The following is a 22,380-nucleotide window of genomic DNA, read 5'->3' on the forward strand; positions in this document are numbered from 1 at the left end:
AGAAGCACAGAGCACATTGTGTTAATACATGGATGACAGATAGAAACTCCCTACCCCTTTCAAATGAGGGAGTGGCTAGTGCCTTCCCGCATGCAGGGATGCATGCAAGCTGTCTCAGGAAGTAGCATGGGAAAGCTAGACAACACGCGCAGGAGAAGCAGCTCTCTTTGATTTTGTTTTCTCTTTTCCCAGACACGTCTCTGTCTTTTACCAGCTGTGTGACTGGAGTCAAGTCATTCCGTCTCTATAGTGTGGATAATGTCTGTCTCTCCCTTACACAGAGGTCGAGGGTGAACACTGCTAAGTGTGTCACCTGCTTAGAACACACATGAGGAGAACGTGGCAAGTGCCAGCTGCTATTGCACTTGTACCCTGGCAGCAGGTAGCATTGTTCCGGGTCAGGGCTCAGCATTAATGCCAAAGGATAGAGGCAGCTTTGAGAAGTTTTGGGGACAGGAGTGGGGGAAGTAGGGTAGCAAGCTCAGTGGTGGCATGCCATGGCATATATATCATGACACATATATTTATTTTTACCTCAGTAATAAGAAAAGTCGAGATGAGACTGACACACCACCCTCAATTCCCTTCTTGATTCCAAGACAGCCGGGATCTGGAGGTCCTCAAGCCATGGCGAATGTTTCAGACCTCAAAGAAAGCATACCCATGCATCCTCACCGCACTAACCAAGTGCAAGCTTCACCCTTTACAGAGAATTATATAACTATATAAAAATATGTTGTTTACTTGGTAGTGATTGGCAGCTTTGATTGGCAGTTACTTATACCTTTTGAGAATCAAAAGCAACAAACTCTAAGTCCCAGTTTTCCTTAAAGAGCCGCTCCCTAAATAGATGTTTGCAGAGCCTGTGATCCATGGGGAGAAGATAATGAGAAGGCCAGTGGTGCAGGCAGAGTCACTATGGGTTGGTGCATCTCTCGAGCCCATCTGACGCCAGTGTGTCGGAAATTACTTTAAGACAATCAGCTATAAAAATTTGTTTCATAAGCTGGGTGGTGGTGGCGCACGCCTTTAATCCCAGCACTCGGGAGGCAGAGGCAGGCAGATCTCTGTGAGTTTGAGGCCAGCCTGGTCTACAAGAGCTAGTTCCAGGACAGGAACCAAAAGCTACGGAGAAACCCTGTCTCGAAAAATAAAAAAATAAAAAAAAAAAAACAAAAAACAAAACAAAAAAAAAATTGTTTCATATTTGATTTTACTCTTTGGCCTCAAAGGGAAATGCCCTGCTCTAAAATTTCAGGCAAAGGTGGTGGGGGCGTAGGGCATAGAAGCGCCACCTGCAGAGTCTTACGATCTTAAGAATAAGTATATGGAGGGGGTTTTAGGAAGCCAGAAATGCAGAAACAGGAGACAGAAATGGATGGAGGGTTTTAAAACCTAGGCTGTTCATTCTTCCATTCTTCATGTGCAAGTGCCACAGATCCTCTTAGGGCTGCGAGCAGGGTCAGAGAGGCACGCACAAGGAGTCTGGGGAAATCCAAGAACACGTTTTCTCCGTTTTCAGAAGCCACCCTCTTTTCTAGAATTAAGGGGTGGGGATGTGGAAGCGCTCCTCTGGTTACAGATGTGCCACAGCGCCAGGAATCAGGGAGGGGAGAAGGAACAGGGAAGTCAGAAGACCTGTGGATCCCTCGGGGATCCAGGGTGCTAGCAGAGAGCTGGCAGCAGGAAGGTGCGAGAATAAAGTGTTAAGCAAATATGAGTGACATTCCGTATGTAGCTGGAGAGTTTGATGCTGCTGTTAACCTGTTACAGCCCTGTGGAAACGAGCAGAGACCCTACAAGTGCAAGAGTTAGTTGATATATAAGTGCCTGATACACCACTGCGCCAACCACCATCAGGCAGATTTAAGGGAGACTCAAAGGCAGGAAAAGAAGGAAGCTTTCTCGTAGAAAACAAGGAAGCCTTCAGGCATGCATGCCCTGGTTCTAGGTGGCTGTGGGGGAAACTAGGGGAAGGCCAGCTAGAGGCAAAGCACCCCACGCCACTGTTAGGGGTGCATGCCTGCCATTCTTTGCTTGGCCCTAAACTAGCAGCAAGGAATGAAGATTAGGGATGCTGTCACTGATCAAGAATGCTTTAGCTGGCTGCCTCTTGTTATAGAGCTAGTTAGTGGCTCTTGGACTGTTTTCAGAAAGAGCAATTCACCACCGTCTAAGTATGACTTACAGCAGATTGTTCTCCTTGGCTGGACTATATACTACCTGTTGGAAGACAGCTTTCTCCTTTCCTATATGGGTTGGTCAGTGACTATTATATATTCATTCCCTTGCTTTCTTAGTGTGAGTCTCTACAAGGCAAAGTTACTCCAAACAGCATATACTCACAGAGCCCCAGATGGAAACTGAGAGTTTCAGGACTACACAGAGCCTATCAGAATGTATTGTGGAAATGGCATATTTACCTATGAAATGTACACATGGGGTAATAAAACCACCAACTGTCTTCACTTAAAGCAGTATTAGCTTGTTGTTTTTCTGTTTATGATTTGCTTTTGTGGTATGATTAATAAGTTATGGAAAGTGATTTGATAAATCATTGGTATATAAAAATTTTCCAAAACCCAGGGTACATGAGAGGGAAAGTTTTCTAAAGGGTATTAAGTAAAGAAGCCTTGAAATTTTTCCTTGTTCTTAAACCCAAATATCTCCCCTTCTATAACTGGTGTCCAAGGTTACTGGCCAGAGCAGAGCCCAAGTGAGGCAGATCATGGATCTGCTCAAAGAGGCAAAGGCTGTGTCCTCCGGTCTACAAATACAAAGCCAGTCTGAGACCCATTCCTTTTCAGTTCCTAGTCCTTAGCCTCCAATAAGCTCATAAATATATGCAGCATTCATGATTATATATGGGAGTAACAAATAAATCTATCTCCAAATCGCTAGTAATCCAATAGGCCCGAAGTTCATGATCTCCTGATTGTGAGAGTTGAGCACTCATGACTCCCAAGGAAGGATCCAGGTACCACCACTGGGTTATTCTGAGAAATAAAAAACATTCTGCACTACCTGTTCATCAGCAGGAGGCATGATTTCAGTGTAGGAACAGGATTCTGAGGCCCCACAAAAGCTGAGCAAGGCTCACTTATCTGAAACTAAGTGGTTTCGACAGGCATACAGCTAAGACACTGGCATCCTCTCCCTCCCTCCTGCACCCTTCTGATAAACTCCACTCACATTCCAGACCCAGCAAACGTTCGGCCCTCAGCAGCAACTGGGACCTTTCTGCAGGACTGCCCTACATTTTGTCTCTTGGGTTCTTTTCGAACACTGTTAGTAGTAGACACATTGTGTTACCAAAGCTAATCCTTATGCACCATTAAGGCCTCACTTCTCTCCCACTCTCTTGCCAGTATGTCTGCCCCACCTACTTGTTCCTTCATTATGCCACTTTTGCACACTGTGCATCGTGTTTACCGATTGCTGTAACAGTCACAGGACCTATGTTCCACAGAGGTGACACAAGACCAATTACTTGTGTCAGATGCCAAGTGAAGAGCAGATTGAGTGAGTCCTGGACTCCAGCAGTTTGTAAACTTTCCGAGCCATCTTTTCCCTCAAACAAGCTTTAAATGCTGCCCTGCCTGGCGGTGACGACAACTCCGGTGTTCAGGTCAGTCTACCTGCAATCAGATCATGCTACAGTGCTAAGTGGCATACATGACACTGGAACCGCCCAAGGACGCTCCACCTTCAGGCACACAGAGTTTCTTGAACCTTTATTTTCTTCCCAGAAAATCTTCCATGGCTATGTCATGAAATATTTCATCTAGGAATTACATATTTAAAAAAGGATCAAATCCCATATACTAATTGCACTCAGTACCAATTCTATACCACAGCCTCTCAGAACCCAATGTTTAATGTGTTCAGTGTTCAGGGTTAGCATGCAGGACCTCTATAGCTAGAGGATGAGGATGTGCCACACAGCAGACCCTGCCAAGAGAAAAAGCCTGGATGGAATGAACCTGTGCTCTGACATTAACCTCAAATAGCCCCACAGCGTTCAATGTCTTCCTAAGTAAACTCTTCCTAGGGGACAGGGAGCCACTGATCAAAAAAAGACTCTTCTGCAAAGAGTCTGTCTCTCTGCAGAAGGTATGTACAGTCTTCATTATAAATTAATAGGCCGACATTCCATTCTACACAGCAGAAAAATCAAATATGTAAAGAACAAAGCATTTGGTATTTCTAGCAATTTTGCCCTTTAGGTCTCATCTTCCCACACTTTGTCTTTGGGGGCCCTGTCTTCCTGTCACCCATGCTGGCTCTGTCCCAGCACCTCTGCACCTTCTTTCTCTGAGGGTTCCAGAAAAACATCACCAAAAGCCGACGGGTATTAGCAAGTTCTGGTAGGAAAGAAAAAGCAAGCCAACACACAGAAATCACTTCCCTCTGTAACGGGGCCTGTAAATGAACATTATCTCTATTCTTTCAGCCTTGGCACTCAACTGAACACACCTACAATTATTACACCTGCAAAATTCGTAGCAAGTCACCCATGACATCATGCGGTCCCACATACTCACATTTTCGGCCCGGAGCCTCTTGGCAGGACACCCCCCATCCCTGGGGTGAAGCATGTAATAAAGCCGGACTTTGCTTGCATGTTTTCGACTCTGGGGAAGGAAAACAAAAGGAGAGATTATTAAAAGAGTGGCCTCTTACGAGGAGAACTTGAAAATGCAGACAGCGACCACAAAGGCAAGATCTTCTCAGTAGAAAGTAGTTCCTTGTACTCCTGCAGAGTCCATGGGATTTTGCTTGAAGTAGACTGAATTGATCTAAGTTCCCAAGCCAATATCATTTCTGGATAAATAAAAACAGCAACCACGAGTTACGAGTCAGTTCGCTTTATGCCATGCATTTGTAGTCAAAAAACAGGCAGGCAGAGGAAATTATGCACAGGTCAATTGTGATGAAGCCAGCACTCGAATGTTCACTTCACGTCTCCCGAGCTCAGATCTGGGGCATGGAGCCCCCACAGGTGTGTGGCACTTGCAGCAAGCCTAGCAACTACTCTGAGCTCAAGCGCACTACAGGCAACACAAGCAATAACTTCAGGTAAATGGGGAAGGTCTGTACACCATTGACTGGCCCAAGGCCAGAAGGAGAAATGGGTCCCATCTTGGTTCTGTTATCCCCAGTCCTGTGATCAAATGACCTAGGCCTGACTGCTATCGCTTTGAAGAATATTGGAATGACTTCCATGCGCTCCCTGAAGCAGGAAAGAGTGTAGTAAGAAAGCATTCCTGAAGTTCGGAGTCCCAGGCCCAGCTCTAGCCCCTGCTCACTGCATGATGTCAGACCGGAGGATATTCTTAGTCTAAACAAGCCTGATTTTTCTCCACATGAAAAATGAACACAATGCTATTACGGCTGTTGTGAGAACCGAATGAGATGATTTCACATGAAGTGCTCTGATTTCCACAGCTCTGATTTTCTGCCATGGACTGCACCAGTTCCTAACCTCCTGTAGTCTCATCCCGCTCCACTTTCCCATCCCTTTACTTGGAGATTACGTTCTTCTGGAGGCCTCTTTCTACTCCACTCTGTCTTCATTCAGAGCAGAGCACTAGCCAGCCTCCCAGATGATGGCTTACTCTTACCGATTAGCCACAAAGGCAAAGCGCTTTTGTGGTGAGCTGCATTTTGTTTGCCTGGAGCTCTATAAATCCTTTCGCCCTGCCGTCCTCATTCATCACCTTTTAATTCCATTATTCTGCCCAGAACAAGAAGACAACACTTCCCAACAGTCCCCAGACACTTTCTGAGGCCTTCAAGTGAGTTTAAACACAGTTAACAGAGCATGGGAAATCTTACAAATGTATACATACCACAGTGTGGCTAGAAACACACTACGGTCATCTCTAGGTTCCAGAGTGAGTGCTAATCAAGTTTGGCTGGAGTGTTTTCTTGACGGGAAATGATAGGATGGAGAACTAGAGACCTGTGAGGATATGTCAGGACTCAACAACATTTCTCAGCTTCTACAATATGTTTGAGAATGATATGGTACAAGCTAGTATTGGGGTGTGTGTGTGTGTGTGTGTGTGTGTGTGTGTGTGTGTGTGTAATGCTGATTACTAAAACCTACATACATTTTTTACCATATGGTGGGGAGATAAGATAGCTACAAGCAGGACATCAAAAAGGACCACTCAAAAGTCTTCAGGACACAGAGCCTGGGTGGTTGGCAAAGCAGATGCACATGGGAACTGGTAAACAGAGCGGTACCTGTTCACATCCACACAGGCCAACACAGCCAGAGGACATGGTGACGACATGGCTAGTCCTCACACAGTGTGGCCCTGCCTCGTAGCCTCGTAGCCTCCTTTCCTGATGTCAGTTACTTCTCTTGAAAAGACTCTTCATCAAAAGCAAAGTTTAAGTTTAAGTCTCTTGCCAACCCTAAGATGCTCCCTTAATTAAGTTATGTGATTCCCTGCACCTCTATCCATCCTTCCTTTCTCCCAATCATCCCGTTTCCCCAAGTTTCCCCCATTCTCCCCTTCTTACTTTTCTCTCCCCATCTCCCCTTACCCCGTCCCACCCCACCCCCAAGTTCCCAATTTTTTGCCCGCAATCTTGTCTACTTCCCATACCCAGGATAACAACTATATGTTTTTCTTTGGATTCACCGTCTTATTTAGCTTCTTTAGGATCCCAGATTATAGACTCAATGACCATTATTTGTGGCTAGAAATCAATTATGAGTGAGTACATCCCATGTTTTTCTTTTTGGGTCTGGGATACCTCACTCAGGATAGTGTTTTCTATTTCCATCCACTTGCATGCAAAATTAGAGAAGTCATTGTTTTTTACCGCTGAGTAGTACTCTAATGTGTATATATTCCACACTTTCTTCATCCATTCTTCTATTGAAGAACATCTAGGTTGGCAAGAGACTTGAACCTAGAGGGGCTCCCAGGTGGCCAGGGCGATGTCCCCAGTTAGCTCCTTGGGCAGCTGAGGATAGGGAACCTGAAATGACCCTATCCTATAGCCATACTGAGGAATATCTTGCATATCACCATAGAACCTTCATCTGGCAATGGATGGAGATAGAGACAGAGACCCACACTGGAGCACCGGACTGAGCTCCCAATGAAGAGCAGAAGGAGGGAGAACATGAGCAAGGAAGTCAGGACCATGAGGGGTGCACCCACCCACTGAGACAATGGGGCTGATCTATTGGGAGCTCACCAAGGCCAGCTGGACTGTGACTGAAAAAGCATGGGATAAAACCGGACTCTTTGAACATGGCGGACAATGAGGGCTGATGAGAAGCCAAAGACAATGGCACTGGGTTTTGATCCTACTTCATGTTCTGGCTTTGTGGGAGCCTAGCCAGTATGGATGTTCACCTTCCTAGACCTGGATGGAGCGGGGAGGACTTTGGACTTTCCACAGGGCAGGGAACCCTCACTGCTCTTCGGACTGGAGAGGGAGGGGAGAGGAGTGGGGGGAGGAGGAGAAGAGTGGGAGGAGGGGGAGGGAAATGGGAGGCTGGAATTTCTTTTTTTTTTCTTTCAATAAAAAAAAAAAAAGCAAAGTTCACCAAGTTACTGGACTGCAGTTTGACGAACTAGTGAGACCCCGTTAGCTGAGATGGAAAAGGCAAACAGATGGCAGGCCTTTCTCTGAATCCATTAGTGAGGAGAGAGGCTGGGATCTGAGGCTTTTCAGCCATTTTGATGACCACACACCTGATATTCTGCTGCAGCTTCTGAGGTCCAATCTGCACAGAGCAGACATGGTCTTGCCTGAGACTATGGTTAAAGACTTGGGAACCACTACAGACTCCAGAGTAGAAATGAAGACACCTTGGTTCCTCTGTCATGAGTGCCCACACCTCCTACATGGGCTTCTTGGTTCCACCCCCATCACTTTCTCCAACTGCCAGAGGAGAAATCCTACATTTCTACCCACAGCTGACCCTGAAGGAAAGTGGCAGCCAGCCTACTCTGCAGGAGGAATCCATTTCCAATTAAGATACTGAATTTTGGATTGACCATAGGAAAGGGTCCCCAAAATTTGTTTCTGAGACTTCAGTGTGCTGTACCAGCATCCCCATGAGTCCTGGCTCTCACTCCAGCCTTATCGGGACACTCTGAACCACTTAACTATGTGCCTCCAACTGACTTCTCTAACCCATACCTTCCAGAAATTCCTGGAAATTTAGGACCAAAATACCCCTTCATTTATTCTACAAACTTCCCACAGAAAGTTAAAATTAAATCACAGCAAAGATGCTCACTTTAGCATTGCCTACTTTGAACACAAACATGGGAGGGAGCAGCTGGGTCAACAGCAGAAGTCTGGTTAGAGCAGAAGCCGAATGGCCTCATGCAAACAGGAGACTTGGAAAACGCATTTGCCTATGAGGAATGGGGAATAAGAACACCAAACACCAAGCTAAATTATGCAATGGCCATATGTGTATCAGGAAGAAATGAACAAGAAAAAGATCTGTTAGGTTAAAAGGAGTACAGGTTTTTTTCTTGCTTTTGTTTTTTACTTATCTCTTAAAATAGGTAGCAATAGTATATGAATACTAACACCACAGAAATTCTGTATTAAGTTTACTTTTTATCTGTATGGTGACATCTAATAAAAGTCACCATTTTGGGGGCATAGACTGATAGAATCGGCCCTTATCAATGCTCAAAATGCATGTTTTCTTCACTGGGACACTTGATATTAAACATGATCCTTCTGAACCCAAGAGCAAAATCACTCACTCCATACTTCAGACTTTATTCTGGCACACATGACGCCATAGCAAGCATGTGTGCTGTGGACTGTGGTGAAATTTTCAGCTTGTTTGTACTGACAGGCACTAAGGAGGGTGGTCATTGTGTCCACGTTACTAGAACTGTGCCCTTGAGAAGAACAGTGACAACACATTCTTGCTATATTGTCGAGATTTGTCACTACTGACAATGTGTGCTGTCTTTTAAAAGCATAAAAGGACAGAGTCAGCATTCGTGAAGAGTCACTGGTCTGGATGAAGGCCTCTGGTTTCTGCTGCGCTGCCGATACAGGGCCCTCGCTGGGACTCCTCTTGGGTATCCTGTGGTTGCCCTGTGTCATGGAGAGCCTGCAGCTTTGGATCTGTAGGTCTGGTCTCTTCGCACACTCCAGCAGTTCACAGATGAGGTGGATGTTGGGCTGGGCTGACTTATAGCCCTGGTTCTGGCCCTGGGTGGTAGCGGGGTTGATCAGCCCACCTGCTTTTCCCTCATTGTCACAGCACTATCCCAGCAAGGTCCCCAACGTAGACTCGCTGCAATGAACCCTTACGCATAAAGATGTACGGACTAAGGGGTATATAAATTGTGTGACTCACTGGGTCACACAAAAATCTCCATACTGAGATTTTGGTTATTTATTTTGTTGCTTGTTTTGGGGGTTTTTTTCTGTTTTTTTTTCCTTAGTATTTTGAATTTACTTTTAAATTTTGTTTTGCAGGGCAGGTTGCAAGGGCAGAGGGAGGAAGCAAGGGGACAGGGAGAAGAATGGGATCTAGGATCAGGATACATGATGTAAACCAAAAAAAAAAAAAGTTAAAAAAAAACAGAGGACTAAGTAGTTACCAAGTGACAGCAACTTCCAGAAGGAAAAAAAAAAGACTCTGAGGTTTTAATGAAGCTAGTGGCGTTTCAGGAGAGAGAAAGGACAATTACTTGAAGGAAGAAAAGGTGAGCAGGAACTAATAGGCTTTTCCAGTGCTAAGAGTCACCCTGGTTCTCTCTGGCCTTTGTATTTGCATTTTAAGCAAAAGCCTTTTCTTTCTTCCTGGAAACCAGAGGCTTCCTAAATGGCCTGGGGAAATCCCAAGTCTCCTCCTTTACCCAAAGCCTTTGCCCTGCTTTGGGCATTGCACTGGGTCAGACCTATCTGAAGAGAGGTTTCTTATGATGAAACAATCTCTTGACACTCCTAGAAAGCACACAAAGCGGGAGTACTTTGGGGAGAATGGAGGAGTATTGCAAACCTCTATTTCAGATTACTGAGCAGAAGGGAGGGAGAGCATGGGAACCGGAATTGATTTGCATTTTGCCAAAATAGCCATTTTCCACGATAGCACAGTCCTTTCTTAAAAAGTCTAACTTGAGTTTTGTTTCCAGTGAGGCTTCTCCTCACCCCAACATGGTGATAACAAATCAAGCTTGCATTCACGTCACTCCTCAAGCCGCCTTCATGAATTTCCACAGTTCGGCTCCTCAGTTCATCCTCACTTCTCAGCTGGGAGGCTGGCAGGAGAGGTGCGATCTTAATCATCGTGGTTCGTTCTTGATTTCTTAGATATGAGTCTCTTCCCATCTTGCTTCATCATAGCCATCTAACTATACCTCCTCCAGAAAGCAGCTAAAGAAAGCCAAGAGCATGGAGGGAAGGAGAGTGCCCAGCACGAACTGAAAATTATAGAGTTGTGATTTCCACGGGCCACCATGTCTGAGGTATTTCCAGACAGCAAACACCAGGAGTCTAACTCACTGGGGTTCAGAGAACTGTCCAATGGGAAACAGGAATTCCCTCTCAAAGCAGGAAGGAAAGCTGCCCTGGTAGGATCCCACTGAGGGTTCATGCCCCGGGACTCTGGACATGCGCACTGGCTAGGCTGTCACACCCCCACACGAGGACTCAAGTTTAAAGACAGGAAAACTACAGAGTTTTCACACTCTTCAGTGAGTGTGCATGTTGGACCACAGAGAAAGGCAGGAAGGGAAAAGCCTGGGGGAAGCTTTTACTATCACAGAAAAGGTCAGAACTGCCCGACCCCAGGTTTCAGGCCTCCTTCCCAGGGTTCTAGCCACTTCTAAAGCTGAAATTGGCTAGAAGATCCTGAAAGGATCCCAGTAGCCTGGCCAATGCACAGCCAATGCACACACAGCAGAAGGGTGTGGTGACCCGTTCTAGCTTCCTGCCTACCAAGGGTGAGCGGCACACGGTAAAACACTATGTGATGTAGGGGAACCTTCTAGTGTAGTTGGTGATGGGAATCGGGGGTTTGCCCATGCCAAGCAGCCAATCGCTTGAGCTCTGCCCACAGTCCAAGGACAGCTGTTCAGCAGTTCTTCAGAGGAGAGATCAGACGATTATTTTCCAAGTACGCGCAAGGACAAACAGAAGTAAGTTGTCAATGGCGTCCACGCTGTGTCGTTTAATGAGAGGAGAAAAAAACTGAGGGTACAAGCTGAAAAATGAAACCAGACAACTGACTGAGATGATAGCGTCTGAGTTAATAAAGGAGGGAAATTAAAAATGCCATCACATAATTTCAGAGTCTTTCACAGCATTCAAGAGCGAGTTGCGCTGCAGATCTTCGCAGAAGTTAAGATGAAACAAACTGTGTTGGAGACAAATGGGACAGAGAAGTGAAAGGGGGGGCTACATGTGGATCACGGGGGTAATTCCAGTGCTGGGGAGGCTGCAAGAGGATCATGAATTTGAAGCTACAAAGTCAGCATGAGGCTGGCTGGAACAAGCTGAGATCCTGTCTGAAAAGCCAAGGTGAGGAGGAGAGGGAGGATTGGAACTAAGCAACTCCTACCTGCAAGACCAGAACACATCCGTAATGACCATACTGATGCCAAATAGAAACAAATGAAGTAAAATTAAAAGCCCTTGCACCGAAGGAAACTAGCTGGACATACCTAGCCTTGACTTGGGAAATTTTCCATCAGTGAAACCAAAGGCACAGCAACAAACACGCAGTGAATGGGTGAGAAAAGAGCCCGGGAGAAGCACAACACGAAGCAGGGGCCTGGTCAGGGCTTCTACTGCTGCAATGAACACTGGGACCCAAACAGTCTGGGACGAAATGGCTAATTTCGTTTTACAGCTTGTAGTTCGTCACCCAGGGAAGTGAGGGCAGGAACCCAAGGCAGCAAGCAAGCAGGAGGCAGGGACCAGTGTAGCAGCCAAGGGAGAATGCTGCTTCTTGCTTGCTCTCCATGACTTGTTCTGCCTGTTTACCAACAGCAATTAAAAGCACCTGCCCAGGGGTGGCTGTTAGCAGAAACTCCTCTTTGGTTCAGACCTGAATAATCACACAGAAACTATATTAATTACAACACGGTTTGGTCACTGACTCAAGATTATTCCTGGCTGACTCTCACACCTTAAATTAACCCATTTCTATTAATCTGTGTATCACCATGAGGCTGTGGCTTAACAGTAAGGTTCCGGTAGGGGAGGGGGGCGAGGGTGAGGATCAGTCATCTTTCTCCTTGGGCAGCTACACATGTCTCCCTGACTCCACCTACTCTCTATTTCTGTCTCTGTTTCCATTTTGGAGTTCCTGCCTGGCTTTGCTCTGCTAAACCATTGGCCAAAACAGCTTTATTCGGTAACCAATAAAAACACATATACAGAAGGACATCCCACATCAGGTGGCACTACCCATAGTTAATCAACCAAGAAAATGCCCTACACGCTTTGCCACAGGCCCATCCGGTAGGGGCATATTTTGCATTGAGGTTTCCTCTTCCGAAATGTGTCAAGTGGACATAAAACCAGCCTGTACACACCAGTATTTGAAACAGGCCTCTGACAGAACATAAGACATTCATACCGAAAATGCAATATTGAGCTAGACAAAAGAAATAAATAAAATTTTAGAAACAAGAGCCACCAAAGGCACTTTAAAAATTCATCCAAATGCAACCTGACCATTTTAAATTAAAATAAGATTTATTTTTTGCTCATCAAAGTGGTGCAGATTCCTCAACTACACACAATCCATATTGGCAGTAAAACTTTAACTACACTCAGCTCAGAGGTAGCAAGGCCACAGACTCTTGCAGCAGAAGTTTGACAATACATATCAAAGGCAAGGCTTACTGCAGCTAGCAATCGTACTTCTATGAATTTATTTCAAGGATCAATTAAAGACATACAGCATCTCACTTATAAAGGTAACTATTGAACTATGAGTCAAATACTCTAAAACAAGAAAGGTAAATATTAAGAAAACATTTTGTGATAGGTGATGGCACAGCCATTAGCAGACAGAACACTGGTCAATAATAGGAAAAAAGTATATATAGCAATTTTAAGAAAATGTCAGTTTTAAGTCATAAAATGAAGGATATCACATTCATAAACAAAAATAATTGTACATGTTCATATATGTGTTGTAAGTCTAGGGAAAACAAAGTAAAGGAATTATACTGTCTAATTCGATGATTCTCAACCTTCCTAAAGCTGCAACCCTTTAATATTAGTTCCTTGTGTTGTTGTGACCCCCAACCATAAATTATGTTGCTACTTCATAACTGTTAATTTTGCTATGTTATGAGTCATAATGTAAATATCTGATATGCAGGATATGATGAGACCCCCCAAAGGGGCCACAACCCACAAAATGAGAACAATGGTCTATTGCAAGTGATTTCAACTTTCTTATGTCTTTGATTTTTCCAAATTTTTCAATGAAAATCATTCCCATTGTGAAGAAGGAAAAACCCACAATCTTCTTGCTTCATTACAAACCTAGTGACTTAGCACTGGCTACGTCTTACCTCAGTCTCATAGCCCTGAAAGGAAGATATCTTTGGTGTCTCCAAACCCAAATGTTGCAGTGTGGGTCAGAGAGACCCACAGACCTCAGCAGGGCGGGGGCCTCGGGGAGGAGCAGGGAGCCTCGGGAGGAGCAAGAAGCATGAGTTCCGGGGAAAATGGAACTATCATGGAGGGTGCAGAAGGGAAAGAGCCACATGCTGCAGACACCATGACTCACATACAGGACAGAGTTAATATGACCACTGTCTCTGGGATGCACCTGTAGGCTTCTCCCCTTCTCCCCTCCCTTTACCCCTTCTCCTCTGTCTCTTTCCCTCCTGGTCTGCAGCCCAGTCAGCCCCATCAACAGAAGAGAAAGCAATCTCACTGGGACCTTGTTGGTGGACTTCTGGCTTCCAAACTGCAAGAGAGGGTCTCTCAAGCCTTCCGGTCTGTCTCATATGGTGAGAGGCCAGTTGAGCAACACCAAGGTCACCCATCTACACTGCATGCTGTATTAGTCTCTTTTCTATATACTCAGAAATCAGTCCAGCCTTTTAAAAAGTGGTCTCAAAATTCCTAGAATAAGGTCACCTTGCTTTTTCCTGAAATATTTTTAAACCATTTGAAATAAATGCTTGTTCTTAATAAGTAGCGTGTTAGGGCACACACATTTGGGTTGGGAGAACCATGTACCGCGGGATGTACCATAACTGTATAAACATATTTGTACAAGATCCATATTGCTGTCTGCAAGCATAAGTGACTACATCAGCGCATTACAATTTTGAATCAAAGTCTTGCAATTTAAAAAATTAAATTACCACTAAGACACCGAGAAAGGTTTTTTTTTTTTTCCCCCTGTGGTGTGTCTGGAGCTAAATGTGTCTCTATGACATCTGTGCATTTTGAGTAGTCACGGGAGAAACAAGAGAGCAGGCCCATCTAGGTCTTTCTTGTGTTACTTTTTATGAGGAGGAGAAACATGAAAATTATATCCCTTGCTAAGCCCCCTGCAGGGCAGTTAATGCTAGACTGATCAGTGATTAAAGTCAGAGAGGCCGAGATGACTTGAAGGAACAAAGCTGCCAGATCCTCTGAAATCTGAAAGCACTAAGGCCAATCAGCCCCGTGCTGTAGCCTTTCAGGGTTCATAGCTGAGTTATGGGAAATCTTCATATTGTATAAAAATATCACCTCCTCACAAAAGCCCTGCTATGGCCATAGGTGAAAGACTCATCATTTGCTTGAGTGAAGTCCAGTCCATGGAAAACTTCCTATAATAGAGGATCTGCCCCCAAAGCAATGAGCTATGGGGTAGAGCAGTTACCCCAACACCCGCAAAGAGGTCTCCAGAAGCAGGGGGCTCACACGTGCTGTTCAACCTGTCTGATGGCCTCACTATTCCATGTAACATTTGCACATTAGAGACTCCTTCACCCTATCACTTTTCACCCTGAGATTATATATATATATAATTACTTCCAAACTGAACTGTTCCTAAGACTAAATCTTTAGTTCTCATTCTTTGAATAGCCCTGATCCAGTCCCATAATGCCCTTTTAAATATTCTCCATACAACAGCTTTCTACAAATGCCCACTAACAGTTTAAGTAACCAGGTGAATCAGGTGACAGAGTAAAACTTAATCAGACTCCACTTCAGACAGTTTAGGAAAAAAAACCATATATATACACACACATATGTATATAAATTGATAAAGCACAATAGCTGCTTGCCTAAGAACTTATTCTTCCTTCAGAAAATTGTATTCTTATTTGACTACACTTGAAATGTAATTACGTCTGAAAGTTTTATCAAGAGAAAGAGGAATAGTCCTAAGAATGAACACCCTAATTGGCTTTCAAATGCCAAGTGGTCGGCCCTGAAATTGTATCCATATAAATAAATCTAAACGGACTTGACAGATGTCTGTTTATATGATTTTAGGCACTAAATGTATAAACTAAAAGATAAAAAAAATCTAAAGGGAAAGAAGACATGATTTTGAGGAGCATGGGAGGGGTTAGAGGAAGGAAAAGGGAAGAGGAAAATGAATGTAACTGTATTTTAAATTAAAACAAGAAAATTGTATTTGTGTCATTGTTAAAACAATTTATACTCTCAGATAACATTTATAATCTGCAAAGATAACATTTCTCCTCCACAAAGGCTGCTGTCAAAGGTTACGAAGAGCACTTCTCAGTGTTTAAGAAGAATGTGGCCTCCCCACCTCTTCCCCTGGTACCCACACCACTACTACACACAGATGAATCTGAGCTAGTTTTACACACCAAAGCACTGCCTCACTAAAGCCTGGCAGGACAGGGAGTCTGTTCCCCATCGGTGCTTAAGTTCTAGGGCCCAGCTCTGATGCTGAGAGACTAGTTTCCCTAGCACTGTTTTACTTGATGATGGGAAAACAGGCATTTTTCCCCCTTTGAATCTCATGCTGCAGAGTCCCCAAACACAGTTAAGAATTCAGAAGCATCTTTTCTTCCCCAGAAATCCTTGATTTGGTTAACACTGCTTTTCAGGCTCTCAGAGAGAACCTTCATATGCTACCAGCTGCAACTCCATCACTGACAGCCCAGGTGCTGCCTGCTTTTCAAATGATCTATTTGTCTCGAGTCCCCAATTTCAGCGTGTTTGCAGGTTGTTCTGAGTTATCACGTGATTAAAGGAAAATAGGGAACTTCTGAAATAATTCCTTTTCTCTAGACAGGTGGTTCAGCAAACGGTGGTTTTATTTAAGCCACACTCCAGAACCTCTATGCCCCTCAATGAACAAACGTGCTCTCTTGAGGAGGGCTGAATTGGGCTCCGATTCCCCAGTCCCACTTCATCACCTGCCTTCATGGAGACAGAACATATCCAGAGACACGCTTTCCTTTCCGTTCTCCCTCAAAGGCTGTTAGTCCTGGGAACAGCAGTTTCTGATTCATGCAGTCATCAAAAAGCTTTTAGACCCACTCATGAAAATGACGGCATGCAGAAAGCTAGCCACTAGTTTCTGGATAGTCTCTAGAAATGTGAATTTTAGCAAACCTTAACATGGCTCCCCCTCCTTTCCTAACCCTCCCCAGGACCCCCAACAAGGCGACAGGGAAGGGCAGGGCTGACAGGAAATCTGTTGGCAGGGGCATCACTTGAAAGACTTCCAGCTTTCCAATTTCCCAAATGTCAAGTTTGGGTTCCAAGATTTTTCTCTTTCCTGACTGTTTGTTAGCTCCTCTTCCTCACTGCTTCCAGAAGTCCCCTTAGCTATCATCCTAGCCCACTCAAGCCCCATCCACCCTCACAGTTCTACTTCTTTTACAGGGTCTCTGTCTTCATCTAGAACACTGACAGGCAAACAGGCACAAAACAGGGTGAACCAAAACCATCAAAGAGATGAGCCAATAATCTTAAGTAAGGGAAATAAATGTCTCTAATGGGTGTGAGGATAGTGCCAACATAAAATAAAACTGTGATCTCATAAAACAAAACAAAAAAGCAGACATGCAAATCATAACCAAGGGAACTATTACTGTTTTTGTTTGGTTGGTTGGTTGCTTTTTCAAGACAGGGTTTCTCTGTAGCTTTGGAGCCTGTCCTGGAACTCGCTTTTGTAGACCAGGTTGGCCTCGAACTCAGAGATCCACCTGCCTCTGCCTCCCGAGTTCTGGGATTAAAGGCGTGCGCCACCACAGATGAAAATTTATTAATGTAATGTGTGGCATTAACAGAAAGGAAAGCAGAAATCCTACGGCCATCTCAACATTATCAAAAATGCCTTGATGCTCAACAACTAGAAAGAGGAAGAGTGGTCCAAGTCACAAAGACCATCATAGAAAACCCTGGCAGCATCACTGATGGGGAGAGAACAGAAGTATCCAAGGATGATGTGTCCAGACCACTTCCACTCAGCACTGTATGGGAGGTTCAGACAACACAATTAGGTTCAAAAAAAAAATCATCAGAACTTGAAAAAAAAAGCAAAACTATTTATATTCGAAGACGACAGGCCATAATGAATCTTGTAAATATCATTGCAATCTTAGTAAAACATGGGCAGTATGAGGGACCGGGGAAGATGTTCAGGGCATGTTAAACGCTTGCTGTGCAAGCAAGCAGACTCAAGTTCAGATCTGTAGCACCCATGTGAAAATCTGAGCATGGTGGCACTAGCAATCAAAGGTCTATGGCTTTCAGGGGATTGCTGGCTAGTTAGCCTAACGACAGTAGCAAGCTCCAGATTCAACAAGAGAACTTGTCTCAGAAATAACAAGAGCTGGAAAAGGAAACCGCCAATGCCAACCTCTGACCTCGACATGTGCGTTATGGGTGTATGTACCCACACATACATGCATACTCACATAAATAAAAAATAAATTAAATTTAAAAGCAACACATGTGACATGCAACTGGAAGGAGGGATACTGGGATGAAAAGATAAACAAGGAGGAGGGAGGGGCAGGGAGAGGAAGTAGGAGAAGGGAGAGGGACAATCAGAGCTAAAGATGTCCGAAAAATCCATAAGGAAGCCTGCTACTTTGTAAATCAATTAAATCAATTTTTTTAAAAAAATGTAACTTATTTATGGGTGACAAGACCCTGATAAATCTATTGGGGGAAAAGGCATTAGAATGAATAATTCCGAACTAATTTAGCCAAGTTGCGAGATACATGATTAGTATCTAAAGTCCAACTGCTTTGCTAAATCCAGATAGCAAACTATCCAAAAGGTTAATTAAGAAAAGAATTAATTTATAGTAGCATCAAAAATAACATTTAAACACAAACAGATCCTGAAATGACAGGAATTCAGATTAGCCCAAATCATCCCCAAAACCAGCAGAGCTGATGAGGTGACATTTCCCAGTTCAACTATGAAGTTAGAGCAGTCACATCAGGGTGGCATAAGGGTAGGTATGGATTGAGAAAATGGAATTGCAAATTCATAAATGAACCCTTACATTTGTGGCTGATTGATTTCGGAAACACGTCAGCAAATGTGGCATTGAGATAACTGAATATCTACATATAAAGAGTAAAGCTTCCTTCGTACCTCAGGTCAGACGGGAACCTTGACTCCAAGAGCACGCCCAGCCTTGCAGATGCTAAAACTGTGAAACTCTTTGGGGAAAATAACTGAGTAAATATCTGTGACTTGAGACTAGGCAATCACATCTGAGATGTGACACTAAAAGCACATGTGACAAGAAAAAGTAGACAGCCTGACTTCTCTAAAATGTCTGCAAAAACTGTGCTTCAAGGGCACTGTCAAAAAACGCGGGAAGAGCAGACACAGCCAGTATACTGCTTGACCAATCTTTTATGTCTACCCAAGGCTCGCCCCTCAGTCAGACCTTCAGCAGATCATCCCATGCTAACACATAAGGTCACTCTGTCTTTGGTTTTTATTGTTCTCATTTAATTAGTCTATCAAATACAGTGCTAGTTTCACGACTCCCCAGCTTATATGGTGCAATTCTTCACTGAAACCCCTTTAGCAAACGACGGTGTTCTGATGAATCATCTATACGCTAAACAGCAGAGGGTACTGTAGATGACCAAGAAGGCTGCTTGCATTGAACTCAGACGTGAACAAGTCTGCCTGGAGAGTGATGTCAGAGCAAAAGGAAACAGAACTGTCCATCAGCCTCCGCTTTGCCTGTCTCTCTCGAGCACGTGGTCTGTATTCTGTGACTTCGCCTTTGCCCTCGTCATACTTGACAATCTAATTTTCATTCAGAGTTCTTCTCTGAAGACAGCTGCAGATCAACAGGTGTATAGAAAAGTTAACCAAGCCCCCCGAGAGGTGCTCGAGCAGTGGAGTCATGTATTCGAGGTAGAGATTTCTCCTCCGAGGGAAATAATAACATCTTCATCCGAGCATCACCGGCATCACGTGATGCTATAGCCCCACACCGTGCCCTTCGTCACCTGCTCTGAACTAGATCCCCAGGAGGGCTGCCCACTTCTTTCTACCTGACCAGTGACTGACTGCTTCATCCAAATCACTGGACTTTTGAGGAATGGTGAGATAGGGCTACAAAATTTTTCTGACTATTTGGGGTAGAGGGCTTAGCTGTCTTCAGCAGTTGTTTGGTTCTTGCTAAACACAGCAGCTGAGGGAGGCCACGGTCACTAGTACCTTTCTTTTTTACTGAATTCAGGATCCAGCAAAAATTAGTGCCTTGAACACCTCCATCTGTACTCCACCCAGTCCTTTCTAACGGACCCATCAAGGGGTATACACTGATTTCAAGTCCCATTTCATCCAGCTCCTACTGTTTGCAATGCTATTCCTCTTGGGTAAGAGGGAAGTAATACACGAAGAAGGGAGGAAACGAATACTGAAGCCTGTTAATATTTTTACATTTCTTTTGTTAGATAAAAGTGTAACAACAAAGAGACCTCCAGCTACAGTTTGTTATCCAAACTGTTCACGACGTTACACACAGATGTCAAGCCACAGCACCATGACAAGTCATCTGGAATAAGAACTGATTAGGTTGAGCTACTAGTGAGAAAGAGAGCAGCTTCCCCGTGATACGCATGCACAAGCACACACATTCTCACGTGAAACCTCAATATCCCCGTTCACAAGCATCCATTTATTTGTCAATCTCACGCACTTCCTCTGCATCTCTTACTAGTCAGAATTCCCACAGCCACGGACCTTGGGCTCTTTAGGCTTTAGTCTGCCTAATAGCATGGCCCTGAGAGGATCTGGACCTCAGACACAGACAGACTGCCCAAGCAGAAGGAGAGTGGAGCTGCATTACATCAAAGGCTATTCTAGATCCAATAGTAGGACTAGGTAGAACGCTTTTCTAAAATCAGTTACAGACATTAAAATATAACAGATTATTTTTGAGTGTAAATATATATAGCATCATAACACTAATTTCACAAGAACAGTTTAATGACGCATCACTGGATGTACATAAATTCAATTCAAGATGCTAATTTGGTTCCTTAACTATAAAGGTGGAACATAACCATCTCTAAAATCGCAATCATCTTAACTTCCCAATCATGATATGCAGAATTTGAAAATTTCAATCAATTTTAGCATATTCATGACATGGGGGTTTTGAAAAATGCATCCAAAATTATAATACTGGCTGCTGAGAATTAGAAAAAAGAGCAGACTCAAAATGATGGCCTTAGCTTCTACCTTAAACATCTCCAAAGTGGGGAAAGGGGCACAAAAACAACAAAGTAGAAAAGAGAAAAAGAGTCCAAAATCAATGAAAGCAGATCAGTAAAACTGATAAGCCTTGGGACTAACAGATGAGAGAGAGGAAGGCAACACCAGCATCCATCTCCACAGCAACACCAGCATCCATCTCCACAGCAACACCAGTTTCAGGAGCACACATCGCCTCAGAGCCTACACTTGCTACACTGTCATGGAAGATGCCCTGCCAATTATATGACCTAGGATAAAATTAACAAATTGCTTAAAAATAAACTACTAAAGCTCACGCAAGAGCAAACATGCTTGAGGGCAGTGTATTAAAGAGATCTAATCTATGGTTAAAAGATTTTCTACAAAGGAAACATCACAGTTGTCTAGATTCACCGGGAAATTCCATAAAACATTAAGGAAGAAAGAGAATCACTGCACACAAATTCTCCAGAAAAAAATTGAGAGAGGGATACATGTCAACTCCCTGTGCTGTAAACATGTTTTTGGTATCAAAACAGACATCACAACAAAAGAAAATAAAGAGATGACTTTCTTCATGAGTACAGATTGTGAAAAATTCTTAAAATCAACTCTAACAATGTGTCAAAAAGATAATAAATCATAGCCAAAGGAGATTTATCTCAAGAACACAAGGGTGGGATAAACACTTAAAAATAAGCCATTGGAATTCCAAATCCCACTGCAGTGGTCTCGAAAGAAAATCCAGCATAAATTCCTGGTTGCAGGGAGGGGAGCATCTTGATTAAAGTAGCAATAGGGGTTTGGGAGAGGGTTCATTGAGTAAGTATAGCTGCAAAGGCATGAAGATCTGCATCCAGGTTCCCATAATCCAAGCATGTAAAGATGGGTACACTGGTATGTGGTCTGCAACCCCAGCACTCCCACAGCAAGATGATAGGAGAGTCAGGAGAATCTTCAGAAACACACAAGCATCCTACATACACAGGTTACAATAATAACAGCAAAATTAAGAAGTAGAAATAGAAGTAAACATCCTCAATCTACGAAAGCCTTGGGTTCATGCTATACTTTATGGTTAAAGGGTTACTGTTCCCTCGGATGTCGTAACTCCTTGTGTGTGGTTCTAGACTAGTGATCGAGAAAAAGAGAACCACTCAGACTGCAAATTGAAAGAATGAATGCAAGAATGGTTCAACTACTATGAAAGCAGATGTCAGACCTGCAACGCGTGGCCCAAGAAACCAACCTGTGGTTCACAATAACCAGCCCAGAAAGGCAAGCTGCTGTCTGTAGCCAAAGAAGCTAAAATTGTTGTATAGCAATCAGCTTCATAAAGCCAGGATATGATTAATTATTGATAGCTTGTCTAACTTTACCTCCATTTCCACTGAATGTCAACTGGAAAAAAAACTACATCTAAAACTCATCATGGATTTCTTCTCCTTCTGTGAAGCCACGCAAGACCTCCGCATATGCACAGAATCCTGAACAGACACCAAAATTTCTTGTTCTTTCCCCTACTGGAAACCTCCCCACTCCTCTGCCTGCTATTGGCAGATGATGGTGGATGACTCTCCCGTTGTAAAAGTGCTGAAGAAATATGTTTTGCTTGTTATTATTAGTTAGTAATCCTCAAATTTATGAATGTAAAGAAAGAAAACCTACCTCACAAACAAGCTAGTAAGAGC

At 43.8% G+C, this 22,380-nt stretch overlaps 1 protein-coding gene across 3 annotated transcripts in view; it reads right to left on the reverse strand.

Moving 5' to 3' along the window:
* The window catches only part of Zmat4 (zinc finger matrin-type 4), a 359,933-nt gene that overhangs the window by 219,028 nt on the left and 118,525 nt on the right, over positions 1-22,380 (reverse strand). For all 3 annotated transcript variants that reach the window (XM_041673989.1, XM_041673990.1, XM_041673991.1), the window contains one exon: positions 4,545-4,634. In XM_041673989.1, coding sequence (XP_041529923.1) covers positions 4,545-4,634 — 90 coding nt within the window. The remainder of the gene's footprint in view (positions 1-4,544; positions 4,635-22,380) is intronic.

The sequence above is a fragment of the Microtus oregoni genome, unplaced genomic scaffold, assembly GCF_018167655.1.
Source record: "Microtus oregoni isolate MIOR12 unplaced genomic scaffold, Mior012 000024F_ref0000369, whole genome shotgun sequence".
Lineage (NCBI taxonomy): Eukaryota > Metazoa > Chordata > Mammalia > Rodentia > Cricetidae > Microtus > Microtus oregoni.